The following is a 19055-nucleotide window of genomic DNA, read 5'->3' on the forward strand; positions in this document are numbered from 1 at the left end:
CAAAAATGAAGAAAACAGAGTTGATGCCTGAAAGGAACCTACTGGCTCATAAGAGAGACAAGACAAGGAACCAGTAATTCCAACGCAAAGTCCACAGGGCCATGGCTTGGAGAGGTACTTTAAGCATAAACAAAAGCAGGGAAGCAGAAAAATTCAGAGCATGTATAGGAAGCAGCAATAGTGAAGTCTAGCCAGAGTCTTGACTATGTCTTCAGTGGTCTAACAAAGGTTCACTGAGCCCCCACTGTATGGGGAACTGTGCCAGCCTCCTGGAGATGCATTGAAGAGGCAGACAAACCTAGATCTTTGGGGAGGAGTACATGTGCAGGGGGCACACTGCATTTGGTATATCACATGTTAACAGTTATCCAGCACTTGCTCAATGAACCTTTGTTAGACCAATGAAGACATTATTACATAAATATATGTAACTCATGGGCTAGCCCCCTGAAGGGTAACTCTCCAATAATTAACTCTAATTTTTCTTGTCTTTCTGATTCTTTTCCTTAAAAGGAGTGGAAATAGGAAAAAATGGTTCTAGTTAAGAGTTCTAATAAATCGGCCTTTACTATAAGTAACAAACACTTTTAAATTCTAGTCCTCATTGATTAAATACAATGGGTGTGCTCCCATCCATTTGGATGAGAAATTATGGTGAAGAAGAAGAGGCACCATATAACTTCCAGTCTTTTTTTCACTAATGAACACACATATATCTTCCCAATGTTGAAAAAAATGATAAAATTTGAGTGCCACATTCCCAGGAAAGGGATTTCTCTGAAGGCACACTTAGGTCTTTTCAAGGAAGCAGGCATAGTAGAACAGGGTGAGGCATCTCCTAACAAGCAGCTAACACCATGCCAGGTATTTTACATCTATGTATTATGTCATGTAATCCCCCTAAAAACCCTACTGAAATGGGAGGTCAGAAATTCTAAATCATACGCTTAGGAACATACAACAATTAAGTAGTAGAGCCAAGTTTTAAAACCAAGGCTGTCTGATTATAACAAATATTCTGATGAGTACCTTAGTCCTTAAGAGCAGGCCACTGGGGTAAAACTCAATATAAGAACCCTCTCAGGGATATATAAGAGAGAGAGAGAAGGTATCTAAAGACCTTCCTTTTAGGGAAAAAAGAAAGTAATCTTAGAGGAGTATTCTAAGCATTTTGGAGTGAGTCTTGGGTTCAAATATTAGACCTAATCCCTGATTTAAGATCTTTCCCTAAACCCTATGTTCACCAGACTAAATGAAGTGATTTTTTTTTTTTTTTGTCGAGACGGAGTTCTACCCTATGCCCTGACCAGAATGCAATGGCGTTGTAACTCACTGCAACCTCGGACTCAGGCTGTAGGATTCCAGTTGTTAGCCGCAGTGCCCAACTGGTTTTTTAATTTTTTTCATGAGTCGGGGTCTCATTCTCACTCAGACAAGCCTTGAACTCCTGAACTCCTGAGCTCAAGCAATCATCCCACCTCAGCCTCCCAGTGCTGGATTACAGGCGTGAGCCAGTGCACCCGGCTAAACGAAGTGATATTATTCCATGTTCCAAAAACCTGAAAAACTGGAAATAATTATCATACCTGTAATCACCCTGCTTTATCACAAGATGGTTTTCTGTCATACTGGGACTGGGAGCCCCATGAGGGCAGGAACCAAGTTTGTCTTGTTTGAAGCTGAATCCACAGCATCCAGCACAATGTCTACATTTATTGCGCTCTAAAATCATTAATGCACTTCCTTGCCCATTCTTCAAGACTATCTAGGGCTCAAGCAACGTCCCAAACTAGCCTTAAATATATTCTTCCTCTCTTTAATGGAATGAAATAAATCTAAGTCTTTGGTCTGATTCATCTAAACTATAAGCCCAGAACAAATGGAACGATAACCCATCTGTCACCTCTTTGACCTGCAGAGATGAAATAAACCTCATAATTCCTAGAGCCAGTAGCCCCAGGGAACAGGTGTTAGTGAATTGAACACTGGTCACACCTCTAGGAGAGATCAGGTCACACAGGTGAAAATATAAACAGAATCAAAACATTTTGGCAGGATTAACAAAAAGAAGAACTGTCTTACATCTCTTTTCTTCTGACCCTCATTACCCTATTTCTGTAGGCAAGAGGCAAGCTTTCTTGAATGAATATTTAAACTTTCCAGGTCCTCAGTCTTCACTCCAGGGGAAATGATTGGCTCCCACAGAGAAGTAACAGAGACCTGCCTTGACCTCTTCCCAGAAGGGTCATGACCACCAGCCTCAAACTTTAAATATTATTACCTCCACTCTCCCTGAGGATGGTGAGAAATGAGCTTTCTTTCCATACAACTTTACTCCAGAAATATAGGTATTGTTCCTTCCTCTCTCTCACACACACACATAGCCAAAGGATACATCAAAACTGCCCAGTTAACACTGCTATCAATTCAACACTGAAGTTCCCTCTTACCCAGAAAAATCAAACAAGGGAAGTGTCCTAAAATCTCAACAAAAAGAAGAGCTAGCAACAACTGCTTCATTTGCCACCTTCAAGTTAGAAACAGAAAATCAAGGGGAGACAGGAGTCCCTTCCATGGGTAGATAGGCTGTGCTTGCCTGGGTGGGTGGTAATGGGAATAGTGGGGCTGGGACACAGGCCTCTGGAGTCAGATGGCCTCACGGTGAATCTTGGTACTGCCACTTCAAGCTACGTGATCTTGGCAAGTTACCAAATCTCTCTGGAGTTTCTGTTTTTTCACTTATAAATTAAGAAAAAAAAAATAAGTAGTTCATAGAGCTAGGTAACCAGAAAGAGAGAATGCCTCTGAAATGTGTAGCACAAGTCTCAGCATGCAATAAGTATTCAAAAATGGTAGAAATTCCCACCATTATTATCATTATCACCATGTCATGATAAAAAGCTGGGGGCACCCATTTTATAAGAAGACCCTCATTGAGTCAGAGGTTTATGTTTTTTGATGCCTTTTCAAATTTTTCTGCTACTCTTAATTTAATTACTTCATTCCATAATCTGAAATGAATCAATTGAAAAAAGGCCATTTTCCCTCCATGAGCACGTGAAATTGCATGGCTTTTCCATCCCATCGCTTTTCCATCCCATGGCTAGAGGGTTTGGCAGACTGATGTAAACAACAGGTCAAAAGAATTTTAATTGCTATTTCATTAATGGGATCCCATTAACAACCTTCCCAACCAGCCCTGCTGATGGCCCAGTGCATAGCTGTCCAATTACCAAAAAACAAAGTCCCCATAAACCTGGACCCTGGCCTCTGAGGTTAAAGATTAAGCAGTCCCTGGAAACAACAACACTGGTTTCTCCAATGTCTGTCTTTCTCTTATAAAAGAGAAAACAATGAGGTATAAGAAAAATGTTGTGCAAAACACTAGGGTCCCTTTCCCAGCTACTAGCTACTGAGGAGGACTGTGATGCCACCAGTGGAGGCAAGGGTCTGAGCAGTCAGTTTCTAAATGTGGGACTCACCCACCCTACCCCAGAATAATATATATCACAGCAAAAATCTGAGGGAATCGCTGGGGAAGAGGTGGGGCAGGGACTGAATCCAGAGAAAGCAGGAGGGAGTGCCGCATCAGGAAGAGACAGGGCCACTCCAAACAGGAAACCAAACAGACAACTGGATAAAGAGAGGTGATGCTCCAACCACCACAAAATAATGCTCTCTCTAGGAAGGCTAAAGACCTATTAGAAGGCAAAAGTTGAACTAAAATAAAGTTAGCTTTCTTTAGAGAGCAATTTTCAATATCTCAAAAAAAATTTAAATGTACATTCTCTTTGATCCAACAAATAGGTACTACTAAAAAGTACCCTATAAGTATAGGAGGAAAATGAAAAGTACCCTATAAGTATACTAGCAAGTGTACTCCAAAATATTATGGATAACAATTCTCATTGAAGACATGAATAGAACCTTCTCTAAAGAAGACAGATGAATGGCTAACATATGAAAAAATGTTCATCATCTCTATTTATTAGAGAAATGCAAATCAAAACCACCCTGAGATACCATCTAACCCCAGCGAGAATGGCCCACATCACGAAATCTCAAAACTGCAGATGCTGGCGTGGATGTGGATAGAAGGGAACACTTTTACACTGCTGCTGGGACTGCAAACTAATACAACCTTTTTGGAAGAAAGTATGGAGAACCCTCAAAGAACTCAAGCTAGACTTCCCATTTGATCCTGCAATCCCATTACTGGGCATCTACCCAGAAGGAAAAAAGTCCTTTTATCATAAGGACACTTGCACTAGACTGTTTATTGCAGCTCAATTTACAATCACCAAAATGTGGAAACAGCCTAAATGCCCACCAACCCAGGAATGGATTAACAGGCTGTGGTATATGTATACCATGGAATACTATTTAGCCATTAAAAAAAATGGAGACTTTACAGCCTTTGTATTAAGCTGCATGGAAATGGAACACATTATTCCATAGTAATGGAAGCATCACAAGAATGGAGAAGCATGAATCCTATGTACTCAATTTTGATATGAGGACAATTAATAACAATTAAGGACATAGTCGGGGTCGGGGAAGGGGAGAGCAGAGAGAGAAAGAAGATGGGAGGGGTAGAGAAAGGAAGAGCAGAGAGAGGGAAGGAGGGAGGGGAGTGGAGTCTTGGTGTGTGCCACACCTTTTGGGGGCAAGACACCACTGTAAGAGGGACTTTACCTAACAAATGCAATCAGTTGTAACCTGGTTTCTTGTACCCTCAATGAATCCCCAACAATAAAAAAAAAAAGAATTCTCATTGAAGCATTTTATATAAAAGAGAAAACTAGAAAAATTAATGTTCATCAATAGAAGACTAGTTAAATAAGTTATATTTCATCCATATGGTGCAGCAAATAATAAGATACAGCCACACACAAGGGTCTGGAAAGAATTGCAAGATTTTGTATTAAGTCGAACAAAAGCACAGTGAGTACAGAAAACTTCTGTTTGTATAAGTTAAAAAGCATAATATACAAATTCTGTAGGGATACCAAAATACTCCCCCTACCCCCTTCAGAGAGGGAGCCTGGAAGAAGACTGGCTTTGCATTTTATACCTTTGTGTACTATTTGCATTTTTTTTTTATCATGAGTAGAAATTGCTTTTATGCAATACATTCTCTAAAGCTTTAAAGCAATGGTATAGAAATACATACCATGGAAATATATTTTGACATGGAAAGATGTTTAGAATGTACTGCTAAGAATGTTTTTTAGGCTGGAAAACATGTACAATGAAAAGGATCTAGAAGGATATATATCAAGGTGCTACCTGTGGTTCTCTCTGGGTAGGACTTTGGTGTACTCTTTCTACCCATGTGCTTTCTTTGTAATGATCAGGGATGGATTTTTTTATTAAAATAATAGCAGAGAAAGAAAGCATTTTGGAGAAAAAGAGAAAAGAACAGAATTCAGAGGAAAAGCTGGGGGCTACAGACAAGTAAAGGGGAAGCCCAGCTGGCCAGAGACTGAGGAGGGAAAGGAGGCAGGACAGGACATACCTGCCTGTCCATATAGAAAAGAAAACCAAACTGGAAGTCCTAGAAATGGTCCTCCTCACCCAGAGTGCATGTGATCCACAGCAGTGTAACCCAAGGACTCCTGTCTCTCCGGCTTGGACCCATCTCTGAGGCTCTCTCACTGCAGATAGTGAGGGTGGCAGGGAGGCACCAAAGCACAGCCCCAGGTGATGTCTACTTCTGCAGGGTGCTCTCCTCTGTTTCCCCTGGAAATAGGGCAAGATGTGCTACCCCAGCCCTAGAGAGGAGAAAACAGGCCCAGGGTCATTCAACTCCAATGTGTTGGCTGGTCTTATGCCTAGTTATGATACAGAAGCTCCCCGTGTAGTTTGCTAGCTTAAAACATCTCCTAACTCAAGGAGTGGGCCCAGGAGACCTGTGGCCACAGGGGACCACAATGTCCCTTGTATGTGACCCTAGTGGGTACCTACACCCTTGCACTTACAGTGGAATAAGGTGGCAGATCGGTCTCAAGAAGCAGAGATAGCAGCGAGCACCAGGCTCCATCTGAAGTTGGGAATGCAATCTCAAGGGAACAAAGCAGGCCCACATCAGTGAGTGGGTACAAGGAAGAAAGTATGGATAATCATTTTCTACTTCTTTCTCTAAACACTGTACAATCTTACCTTCATTTCACTCCTTCTAATGTCTTTTCATCATGGTCTTATCAACTTCTGCATTACACCATCTTAAAAATATTACCTCCCTGCTGTGCACAGCTGAGGACTACAAAGAAAGCCACCTAGAAGATGGTCATAGTTTGCACCAAAGGCCTGCACTCTAGGGAGATGACTCTCAGCCTGAAGATCGTTCCAACCCAGCCAAAGAAGGTGGGATGACTTGCTCAGGCAGTAAGGGAACAGGCACCAAGTGTTTGGGAGGGAGCCTTCCAACAGGGAAAAGAAAAAGACACACACATGGTGCTTCCCCCACCCCAAGATGACTGCACATCCTGTGTCTAGCAGACAGCTGGATGTCTATCTACACTGTCTGGTTATTGGTATTTGGTAACTACACGGTACAGGCTTCCAGGAACACACTTCCAATGGAAAATGCCAACTTTAGCCACCCACACTGCTCCATTACTGATTCACGGGGCCTCCTTGTGTCCACATTGGGCCTAGAAGCTATAGAATATAGTAGTTATAACCTCTGGCTTTGGAGTCAGCACTTATCTGGGCATGAATCCTGCCTTCTGTTCCTACTAGTTGTCTGACCTCAATAAATTAGTTTACCTCTCTGTGCCCTGGTTTCCCTTAGCTATTAATAGGCATTAAATGGGATGATGCCCATAAAATGCTTAGATAAGGTATGACTCAGAGTGAAAGATCAGTGAACACTAGCTAAAGATAATTCATCAGGATATCTGCATACATTGCATATTTGCAATGTTGATAGAACCTAATCACTAGGATGGTATCAGGACTAGGGAGCACCAAGATGATGGATGTGTTCCCAATTGCATCTTTTGCACTCTCCCACAGATTAATCTCATCACCAGATAGTGAAAGTAGCAAAGTGAGAAAACAGATATTTAAAGTATGGGGAAAGCCAGTCCAGAAGAGCCTGGGAGCCTTTGTTAAAGGTGGGGGATTCAGTATACTCCCCAGACCTCCGATGATTGTATCAGTGAACTTCAAAAAGATGGGATATGCACTGTTTGTGCACACAAGCACATACACGCTTTGTAGAGAAGAGGACTAGTCAAGAGAAATAAGGAAAAGGAGACAGAGAATTCTTAACATCTAAACATTCTCCCTTTGCCACCACACTGGCAAATGATTGCCTGGGCCAAGCTCTCAGCTCCTACTGAAGCAAAGTCTGAACATATATCCCTCAAGAAAATGGCCCCTTCAAAGCTTAGACTGGGGAGCCTTCCTGGGGAGAAAAAGGGCTTTACATTAAAAGGCAGAAAGGGAACGAGGAATATGCAGGAGAAAGAAAGCATAACAGGGACAACAGCTAACAACAGAGTAAAGGTTCAAGCCAGAAAGAATCAACAGGATTCATAACTTTGGCTACCAGGGATGCCCTCACAAACATCATCAAGACCACCTTAACAAAGGGTTCTATTTGTGTCTCTCAGAAACAAACTCCAGGGAGAAATCAGAGTCTAATCAGGCTCTTAGGGTCAGGGGCTTGGTCAGAGAAAAAAATAAGGGTGACAAGAAACAGGGCAAACACTTGTCACTTTGTGGACGAGGAGCTAACACAGCACAAAGAGCTGGCAAGTGGACAGTCAGCAGGTCCTCAGCTAATTTCCAGACACTAGCTACACAGGAAAGACAGAACAGCAGCCACGGCAGTGTTGGGTAGAGGGAAGAATGAGGTCCTTTACTGCAAGGGAAGGAGGTAGCCATGATTGAATCTATCAATTAAAATGACCAAACTCATTTCCTAGGCTACTCATGATCTTCCCTCAAACTGAAATACAAATATCAATGAAGATTTCTATAAAGCTAAATAAACATGGTAGGCCAAATATTCTGTTCCCTCCCAAAACCCTATTAAAATAACAGAATGACAAGCTCTAGCAGAGAGAATATCTCCAAGAAAAATAAATGGAACCAACAGATTACCTATTATATTTTGAAGGGCTGTTAAGTTGTATCTGTCTAACAAGAATTAGTGGTAGTAGCACACACTATTCAAAAGAAAAAGATGATTATTAACTGCCTTTCTGATTTTTTATAAAACAGCTTTCTGAAGCCAGGCACAGTGGCTCATGCCTGTAATCCTAGCACTCTGGGTGGCCAGAGATGAGTGGATTGATTGAGCTCAGCAGTTCGAGACCAGCCTAAGCAGGAAAGAGACTCTGTCTCTACCAAAAAAACAGAAAAACTAGCCAGGTGTGGTAGTGTACCTTTATAGTCCCAGGTACTTTGGAGGCTGAGGCAAGAGAATCACTTGAGCCCAAGAGTTTGAGGTTGCTGTGAGCTATAATGACACCATGGCCCTCCATGCAAGGTAAGACTGCCTCAAAATAAATAAATAAATAAAGTTTTCTGATTATAAAAACTATAATTTTAATAATTTAGCTCAGTTGTGGAAATATTTAGAGAATAAAAAGGGGATAAATATATGTGTATGAGGGAAAGTATGTGAAAACTCAGTCTTTTTTTTTTTTTTTTGAGACAGAGCCTCAAGCTGTCACCCTGGGTAGAGTGCTGTGGCATCACAGCTCACAGCAACCTCAGGTGGGCTCAAGTGATTCTCCTGCCTCCTCCTCCCAAGTAGATGGGACTATAGGCTCCTGCCACAATGCCCGGCTATTTTTTGATTGCAGCAGTCATTGTTGTATGGTGGGCCCGGGCTGGATTCAAACACGACAGCTCAGGTGTATGGGGCTGGCGCCTCAGCCGCTGAGCCACAGGCGCCAAGCCTGAAAGCTCAGTCTTATTCTTAAGATGTCAATGGATAATATTTAAAACTAATAATTTAAAAAAGTAGTATACAAATATCATCTAGATAAATGGAGGTAAGTAGTAGATGAAGTAGCTTTTAGCTGAATCAGAACCTATATTTTAATTCTTTTAGGACTAAAAGTAAGTGGCTCTGGAGAATATGACTTGGGGTGGAAAGGGAGAGCAGGGGAGTCATGCTCTCATTATAAACCTTGCAGTTGTATGTGGCTCTTAAAATAGTGTTCACAGAATACTTTGATCAAAATAAAAGATTCTCTTAAGCAAAAAATATTCATCTCAAGACCTAGCTCCATTTACTGTCCCCATCCAAGACTGCTCTGATCTCCTTCCTCTACTCTCATAAAAATTAGTCTGTAGCATCCATGTGGCAATTGATTATATCCATTTGGTAATAAGCTAAACTTGTCCATTGTTAATTATCTTTCCACCTGTATCTCATCTTCCTAACTAAATCATAGCTGCTTAACAGCAGAGACCACGTCTCATAATCTTTAAGGAGTCCATGGCCTACCAAGTGATTAAACCCACAAGGTCCAGCAGCCCAACTCCCTATTACCTGCATAGGCATTGGCCTGCTGCAGGAGGTCAGTGCAGGTGTGCACATCTGCAAAAGCGCGGATACCCAGGCAATTGGTGGGATGCAACTGAGACTGTAGGAAATCACAGCAGTTCTGCCGAACATCCATGAGCTGCAGCAAGCTGGCTGCTGGGAGCAGCACCTGCAAGAGAAGGTGACATTCTGAAACAGTAAATTCCACCAGCAGGGACTCATTCCCATAAGCACAGTTCCAATTATATTGCTCCCATGCTCAAGATCTTTTCATGGCTCTCTACTACACGGTCAATAGGTCCAAATATCCCAGCTTGCTTGCCAGTCTTATTTCCCACTAGTCTCTACTTCACAGACCCTAAACAGATTCTCTCTATCCCTATAGCACTGTCACCTGGTCTTTAATCCCTAGGGACCATACCACAGATTCTGATTCAGTAGGTCTAGGATAGGGCTTGAGAGCCTGCATTCCTAATGAGACTCCAGATGATATTAGCAGCTGCTTGTCTATGAAACACAATTTTAGTAACAAAATCCTATAAACACATGCTACTCTACTGAAGATGTTCCCACGCTTGGCTGCATATCAGAATCACCTGAAGAATTTTTAAAATGCTGATGCCTGGGTCTTACCCTCAAAGATTCTAACCTAACAGGTATGAGATGTGGCCTGAACAATGAGATGTTTTTAAAGCTCCTCAGGTGTTTCAAATGTAGAGCCAAGTTTGAGAACTACTGCCTTTCAACCTTTAGTGTTCTATCCTCACTTAGGAAAGTACTACTTGTATTGTCTACTAGCTCCTTCTCTACTTAATTCCTAAAAATCTATGGGCCAAGCAATGGGCCAGGTCAGTGTTTTTCAACCTTTTTTATTTCACGGCACACTTGAACCTATTGTTAAACTTTCACAGCATACTTAAATTATGTTGATTTTTAAAAAGGGGTAAAAAGAAGAATATACTTACTGTGCTTAGAACTTTTTTCAAAAATAATTTAATTAATGATCCTTAAAAATTTTTGCGACACACCAGTGTGCCATGGCACACCAGTTGAAAATCACTGCTCTAGGCTCTGAGATTCAGATAAACCAGTTCCTACTCTCACGAAACTTTCAGTCTACCAGAATAAGAGATTCGCCCCCAAATCCCTCAGGACTTAGGCAACCATACTTTATTCTCCCATCCAACAGATAAAAAAGTAGAGAACCTCTTTGGGTACATTCTCAGAGAAAGGAGGGCTGAGTTTGTTTTTTTCAAAGGTTGCAGGACACATGAGCATACTGTATCCTGGAAGATAGAAATAGGCCTTGCTCAGGTATAAGTACATGTGTTTTTCCTAAAGCCAAGGAAGACTGGCTTGAGCAGGCCAGCTAAATGCTCACCTTATTAGTCTTCAGACTGCCAACCCCTATCCCGTTTCAGGACTTTCCCACAGCTGCTGATCCCTGCCCTCTAGATCAAAAGTATAGGACAGAAAACTGAAGTCCTACTCCACTCCAGCTCTGCTCCCCTGCCCTTCACCTATGGAAGGGGCAGGTAATCTGAGAATGATTTTCCAAAAAGAAATTTAAATAAAAAATTGCAGAGCAGTTTGATTTAAGGCTGCTTAACTTACAGACCACAGCAACCGTTTTACTGCAAAGCAATCCCCCTCTCCCAGGCCTTTGCTCTCAGCTGCCTCCCTGGCTCTCAGAGAAAGTGACTAAGCCAGCCAAATCCCAGCTGTTCCAATCTGCAAGGACTTGCCAAGGAAGACATGAGATGCAGATACATTTTTTTTTTTTCTTGATTCAGAGCACTACAAGCCTTTTAAGTGATTTAAATTACGGGCCCTGACCTTCTTCCAAAACAGCTTTAAGTCCTCTGCTCTGACTCTGATTACTCTATTTGCTCAAGCCAAAAACTCTACCACACTGCCCATTCTTGGGCCTTTCCCTCCCCTAGGATAACCAATTGTCCTGGTGTTCCACAAGGGGTTTCTGGGACTTTCAGTGTTGAAACTAAGACAGTTGGTCACCCTTCATTATCACTGCTCACATGCAGTAACCACTGAACCAGTGAAGAGCATTCACTATCAGCATCATACTCCTGAGCTAAATGCCTACTTTCAACAAGGAAAGCTCTTCCCCCCACCACCCCGCCCACTTAAACTTCTCCCTCATGGAAGCTAAGTTCTAGATAACATGCTCCTTTCCTGAGAAAGAAAATGATAAAATCCCCCTTCCTAAAGGTTTTAGACCATAAGTGAACAAGCCAGGATCCAAATCTAGCAACCTGAGTTCCATCCCCACTCCATTTTCACTAAGCAGCCATAAACCAGGAAATCCAATTAACCTATGAGCTTGCTCAGCCTGGCCAAACAGATTCCAGGACCAGATTAGTCTCTGCCTGCAAGTTAAGTGGAGATCCATTAACCATTCTTCCTGAATACACACGAGGAATGGAAAGCTCTATTCCAAGTCCTCAAATGACCTCCATTACACCCAACCAAGGCAACACCAGCTATAAAGCCTGGAATTAAGGCCACAGGTTGACCAATCATCCTGATTTACCTAGGACTTTACTGGTTTGGGCACTGAAAATCCCACATCCCAGGAAACCACTCAGGTCTAAGCAAACTGGTACAGATATTCACCTTAGGGAGGAGTAACCTCTAACCAATACCTTAAGTGTCTGGGGAAAGAAAGTCATCAAAAGTTGTCCAGCACACACCCTACTCAGAAGTATGGCAAGCCCCACAAGGACCAGATGGGAATGCCACACAGTTGTCCCTTATCCTACTCAGGAGGACTTCAGAGAATCCAGTCTGCCCCTAAATCGCATTCCCAGTCAACTCCCAAAAAAATAGGCCAGCAACACACAGTCCCTTCTCCTTCTTCCCCTTCTCCTCTCCCAAGAAGACAGCAGCAAGGTTTGGTGCTTAAATACTCAAGCTCATGACAACAGCCAGGGAAGGGAAATAATAAATATTTCCTGAACATACTCCTTAGGTTACACTTTCAGTTTTTAAACCTCCCTGGATACAAAATAAAAAAATACAACAATAAAATCCTCCCTGGAAAGAGCTACCGACATAGCTTTTAACTTTCCTACTGTCCACAATTCCCACTTAGGCAAAAATTCTAAGTCTCTTCCACCTCTCCACAACCCCCATCCTGTTTGAGTCCACTCCTGACCCAAAGCATTCCCAAACGGACTTCCTAAAATGAATGGGGCTTGTGGTTTCTTTAATTGCTTCTTCCCTCTCTTTGATCTTATACTGTGATTAGCTATGAGTCAAAGGTCCTTTTCTTCCCTCTGCTTGCTTCAAACAGGAAGGCGTGAAAAAATGTCAAGGAAGTCAGAATGCTGAGGGGGAAGATTTGGAAGCTGGAAGATATATCACTGCTCAAACTCTGGGTCTTAAGGATAAACTAGGACCCAATCCAAAGGAGTTCTGGAGTCTGGATGCAACTACAAAACAAATTCTCAAAGGCTCTAAAAGAAAAGAGAGCAAAACATCCATCAGGTGGCTGTTTTCAGTTCCTTCTCCCCAAATCAACAGGGCTTTGAGGGGATTTCCTCTTCTCTTCTCTTCTCTTCTCTTGCCTGAAACTCTACTCCCTAAGCAGCAGCAGTAACAAGATTATGAACAAGAGGCCAAGTGCAGGTCTTCAGTTTCAAGCAAGACTATCCTTATAGACAGGCCAATACGTGTACCCTTGGTCCCTAGAGAGAGGAGGTTGAGACCAGAGAAGTAGTTGCCTTCATCAGTCTGGAAGATTACCCTAAGCCAGTAGCTTCTAGCTTGCCTTTCACCATCTCAGCATTACAGTTCTTGGAAAACTATGGCCTTCAGCAAAGAGTTTACAGGTTCCCCTTCAGCTTGCAAATGGCTTTCCCTCCATTTTTCATGTGTAGGCCCTGTTTTATTTTTTCTCTCCTTTGGATAACATGAAAACACAGCGGAGGATATCCTGTCACAGGGTTTGCTTCCTTTTGCAAAAACAAAAGGAAATGCCCTGCCTCAGAAAGCACCTACTCCTGGAATTCCAGGGAGGCAGGGCCATACACAGAGGAAAGGCACCAGCCAAGGGGCCAAATACTGAGACCACCCAGGGCCTCTGCCCAAGCCATGCAGTGAGACTGGCACAAAAAGAGTGCTAAATAAAAATCTACAGAGAGAATGAAGAAAGAAAGGAAGAGAGAGAGAGAGGTGAACAGGAGCGCTGGAAAAACAGTACTGTGCCATTTTGAATTTGACTTGTCCAGTGACAAGCCATGTAACTGGGGACAAACTATGTAATCTCTCTGGGCCTCTGTCTCCTCAGTAGTGAAATGAGAATGATAATGGCTTATTGTAAGGATCAAATGACATAATACATTTAAAGCAAGTAACACAATGCTTGGTATATAGGGAGGGCTTGATTGAAGGGAATAATAAAAATCCATTTTTATTATTACAAGTCATACAACTTGAGCCAAAGTTTTGATCATTCATGTAACAAGAAACTAGAATTCATCATAGTCATACAGCACAGTAAGTTGGAGAGAGCTGGCTTCAACTCTCCACTTAACTCTCTGTGAGACCATGGCAAGTTATTTAACCCCTTTCAGCAATAGTTTCTTCAGGTTTTTATAGCTGGAGGGGAGTGGGATCATATTAGCATATTCTATTGAGTGGTTATAAATTAAGGTATGTGAAATTACTGGCACTTACTTGGCTTATAATAAGTGTCAGTTAGGACTGCTGTTACTTCCACCTTGGAAGGACAACTCAGGATCCCTCCGAAGTATGTGTGGCTGGGAAGAGACTAAGAGTGTAGCTCTCACAGCCATTTAACAAACAAAGGACAATGAAATACAGTAGAATCTCTGTAGGTTGACCACTCAAGGAACTTTAAAAAACTGGCCAACAAACAGAGGTGACCAACATAAGCAACTAGGCCTACTCTACTGATATGCACATGTGATGCATGTCCGTCGATGAACACTAGGTCAACTTAAGGAAGGAGATGGTCCTTCTTATAGTATACTAACTATACTATAGTTAGAATATCACGTTCATTCTAAATAATGACAATTGCCTAAAGATTCCACATGGTATCTCCCGGTAGAGTGTCTGCACTTGCTGCCCCCAGCCCCACTCCACATACACACGGATGAATATAGCAGGACCCTCAAGGAGCTCACAGGCCAGTGGAAACAGACAGGTAGGCATGGGAGGCAGGCCTGACTTCCCAGTCTTCCTTCAAGATCTGGCCCAAACAACATTTCCTCCATGAGGCCGGTCCATCCTTACCAGAGTAGGAATGACTATTTCCTGCTTCCTGGGTACCTCCTCCCTGGCCTCACCACAACACAGGTCACCTACTTGCTTAACCATCTGTCTCTACCTTCAGACCATGTGCCTGGGAAAACAGCCTGTCATAGCACTCTGTATGCCCACAGTGTCTGCTGACACAGGGCAAGAGCTCAGGAAAGCATGTATTAAATGAATGAATAAAAAAGGGAATAAAACAATGAGACCCCAGACACAGTCTACCATGAGGAAGGAGAGAAGATTACAACAGCCCCCTTAGCCTTATTTCTTTTAGACCATGCTTCTATCCTCCACTTAGCTGTTTAATAAAACTCTTAAAGGGCCCTCTCCTCCAAATAACAGCTGGCACTTGGCCCAGGCCTCTGTCCTTGCCAAGCTTTCTGGGCACATTGTGGGCAGAAAGTATCCCAAACTATCCCTCACTTGGGAGAATTCCCAGCCACTCCCATGCCAGATTGGGTTTGCTTCCCACCCCTTACCATGGCTCCTGCTCCCTATCTGGTTCCTGTCTCTCAGCCTCAATCAGCACCTAGGCAGAGGAGAAACCAGGCAAAACCTTCCATACATACATGACTTCACCACCACCTCCCTATTTTAGATGATAATGCCAACACTTACTACTTATCAAGTGCCAGGCATTGTTTTAACTGTTTTACCTTTATTAATACATTTAATCCTCATACCAACCCTACGAGGTTAAATATTATGCTTATGCCCATATTACAGATGAAAATCCTGAGGCACAGAAAGCTTAAGTAACTTACTTAAGGTCACACAGCCAGAAAATGGTGGAACCAGGATTTGAACACAGGCAGCCTAACTCATGACTACCCAATACAATGGATCCTACACGTATTAGGATTCCTGTTTTGGAGAGGTATTTTGGAGGGGTGTTGGAGAGAAAGAAGACAAATCAAAGGCAGGTAGAGTGAGTCCCACATCCTCACTTTACAGATGGGAAAACTGACACCCTACAATGGGAAAGGGTAGGATAAGACCACTCTGAATTAGTAGCCAAGCTGAGGTAGGGGCCTGGATCTCCTTTCATACTCAGTTCTTCCTCATTCCTGTTTCTTCTGAGCTGTACATCATCTCTCTAGCCCTCTTCCCCTCCCTTACAAAGTAGTTTTAAAAAGCAGTGATAAACCCATTTTTCTCTAGGGTCCTCTGGACTAGCTGCTGCTAACTGCCCTAAGATAAATGGTTTTGTAAACTGGAGAGAGATCACCACTGGGTTAGATGGAAATTGCAAAGATTATCTTTTTACCTTATTGCTTTTTGCTTTTATTATTACCTTACTTATTATTTATGTATTATTATTTATTACTTATAACATTATTATTACTACTACCACCTATTATTACCTAGCCAGGCAATAAGGATTCATATTAGTAGAAGATATTAGTAGAATATCTTCTAATTATCCATATTTGGAGCAGCCACAGCACATTCCAGTGTATACCTGTGGCCACAGCCGTGCCTGCTTAGCAGAGTGCCACAGAGTATGCCCAAGTGGCCGTTGGCTGCTGGCCATTGCCACCCTGAGTGGCTGCGACTGTGCCCCTGCTGCCAGCCACCATGCACTGCTGCAGGTGCCATGGGCTCCCGGTGCTCTGCAACTGCAACCCTGCGGCAGGCAGGGATAACACAGCCATGGTGCGCTGAGATCACCTCCACAGGATGCGGATGTGGTGGGTCCAGGTGGGTCTCTGGCTGTGCCCTTGCCAGCAGCATTCCTGCATATCTACACCTCTCTGCTTTCCCCAGCCCTTCACTCATGGACATCTTCAGGCAAATTTTTCACTTATAAAGGACTGCATATCTTCTACCAAGACTCTGTTAGTGTGGTTGGAAGCCTAGAGAGAGTTGTGCTTTTTTTTTAACATGTCTTTTCAACATTCAGCTATGATTGGTACAAGATTTGGGAAAGTCTGACCTTGAGAGTTCATGGAATGACTGCCCTTGATTTCTTAGGCTTTGGCTTCAGTATCACACCAGGACCTCATCACTATTCCATATTTTAGCAAGCCAACATCATGGAATCACTTCTGCAACATCTGCGGCTCCATAGCCACAAGATCAATCTTTTGTCTCATGATTATGGAGATATTGTTGCTCAGGAGCGAATCTATAGGTACAAGAAGAATTGATCTGGTCGGCGTACCATAAAGGGTTTCTGTCAAATGGAGATGTTTTTCCTGAGAGTCACCATCCTCTTCTCCAAAAGCTACTCAAAGATGGAGACGTGCTATTATCCATCCTCATGCAGCTGATGAACATTGTATTCTGTTAAGGCCTCACCCCAGTCTTTGGGCCATACACTCAGCCCTCTGAGAGCAAGCTGTGGGATACGTGGGCAGGGATTCAAAACAATGATGGGAACTTAAGTCACTGACAGTCTCATACAGAACATAAATCAGAGGAAGAAGTTTAAAATATACTGGGTAGGAACTCTTGCCTCTGTATCTATTCCCATTCATTTCATGTATGGGCCATTGGATCCTGTAAATCCCTGTCCAGACTTTTTGGAGCTATACAGGAAAATGCTGCCATGGTCCACAGTGTTGATGCTGGATGACCACATTAGCCACTATCCACAGCTAAAGGATCCCATGGGCTTCTTGAATGCATATATGGGCTTTATCAACTGCTACTGAGCTGGAAAGAGTAACTTCCCTGTATTACCTCTGCTACTTCCTTACCTATTGTATTTCCACTAAGGAAGAAATGCCAAAAAGAGGTCCTGGCCATCAAACACTATGCTCTCAAAGAAATCCACGTTACTCACATTAGTGAACAGTATAGAGGAAAAAGCCAGTAGGAGCTCCGACTAAGGGTTGACATCATACTCCACCTCACATTCCTTTGACAGCAGATCAAAAGTGGACGGACTTGACTTTGTCTTTGTGTTATTAGGAAATTCTACTCCCCCCCCCCCCCATTCCTTTGCATAAAAGACTTTTTAACACTTCTTTGGACTTTTCCAAAATATTTAGAAATGCTAATTTCAGTTCTGACATCAATCGGAATCCTAAAATAAAAATGAGAAGGGGCTGCCTTGCCTCTCCTTAATGGCTTTAAGGGCACAAACTCTTTTCTTTTTTTTTTTTTGTTTTTGTTTTTGTTTTTGAGACTGAGTCTCACTTTGGCTCCCTCGATAGAGTGCTGTAGCATCGTAGCTCACAGCAACCTCAAACTCCTGGGCTTACGTGATTCTCTTGCCTCAGCCTCCCAAGTATCTGGGACTACAGGCGTCCTCCACAACACTCAGCTATTTTTTGGAGATGAGGTCTCAATCTGGCTCAGGCTAGTCTCGAACCTGTGAGCTCTGGCAATCCACCAAGTGTTGGGATTATAGGCATGAGCCACTGTGCCCAGCCTGGCACAAACTCTTTAAAGTTCTCTAAGCAACATAGTTTCAAGGGAGAGTGAGGATCCCTTCCCATAACTTTGGATTTAGTTTCATTAACTTCTTCTAATTATAGACATTTGTTAAAATAGATATAGGTTTAAATATTACAGTATTCTAAGACTATGACTTACTTACACATAATATATATTTTATAAGGCAGATTCTTATTCTGCCAAAGTAGCAAAACTTATTAAACCTGAATTGAACTAAATCCAAACTATTTACTGAATTTCCTAAAATCACAGGACATTAAGGACCAATAGCATCTGTGCCAGAGACTGCTGTTAGTTGGAAAGACCAACTTTAAAAGCAAACAACAGTCTGATTCCTCATACCTCAGTGCTTAGAAACGTCTCTTCTGAGCTAATGTGGAGGGGAAGGATCATTGCGTAGTCCAAGTTAGCAAGCTGAATGTTCATTGATTCCTTTCAAGATAATCACTTAACTCCCCACTAGCTGTTCTAGAGAGGCTTCTCATGTAGCTCAGCAATTCCTGTACTTTACAGACAGGAATGTTCTAAAAACTTTAAGATCAAATTTTGAAAGACCTATGACCAATGGTGCTGAATATTTTCTTTTAAGCCACATTCATTGTCTCAAAGCAGGATTAAGTGATTGATTTAAATTCATTTTTATTAGCATTTTCAAGTATAGCAACTTTGAAATTGAAATAAGTGTTTATTTGCTATTAATAAAAAGAACTGTGACCAAAAAATAATAATAATCCATGTTTGTAAATACTTTGTACTTCACAAGAAAAAAGTTAAATAAATACATGATGAAAAGAAAAGAAAGCAGGTTCCACTCATACAATTCTACAACCTACCCTAT

At 42.3% G+C, this 19055-nt stretch overlaps 1 protein-coding gene and 1 pseudogene across 7 annotated transcripts in view; one reads left to right on the forward strand and one right to left on the reverse strand.

Moving 5' to 3' along the window:
- Nucleotides 1-19055, reverse strand: part of KLHL3 (kelch like family member 3) — a 127180-nt gene that overhangs the window by 63552 nt on the left and 44573 nt on the right. For 6 of the 7 annotated variants that reach the window (XM_053567119.1, XM_053567117.1, XM_053567122.1 and 3 more), the window contains one exon: nt 9518-9680. In XM_053567119.1, coding sequence (XP_053423094.1) covers nt 9518-9680 — 163 coding nt within the window. Of the gene's footprint in view, nt 1-5577; nt 5694-9517; nt 9681-19055 lie in introns of those variants that run through there. The other variant, XM_053567124.1, reaches the window with a different exon arrangement.
- On the forward strand, nt 13610-17469 carry LOC128569046 (mesoderm-specific transcript homolog protein-like; annotated as a pseudogene).

This window comes from Nycticebus coucang, chromosome 17 (genome assembly GCF_027406575.1).
Source record: "Nycticebus coucang isolate mNycCou1 chromosome 17, mNycCou1.pri, whole genome shotgun sequence".
Classification (NCBI taxonomy): domain Eukaryota; kingdom Metazoa; phylum Chordata; class Mammalia; order Primates; family Lorisidae; genus Nycticebus; species Nycticebus coucang.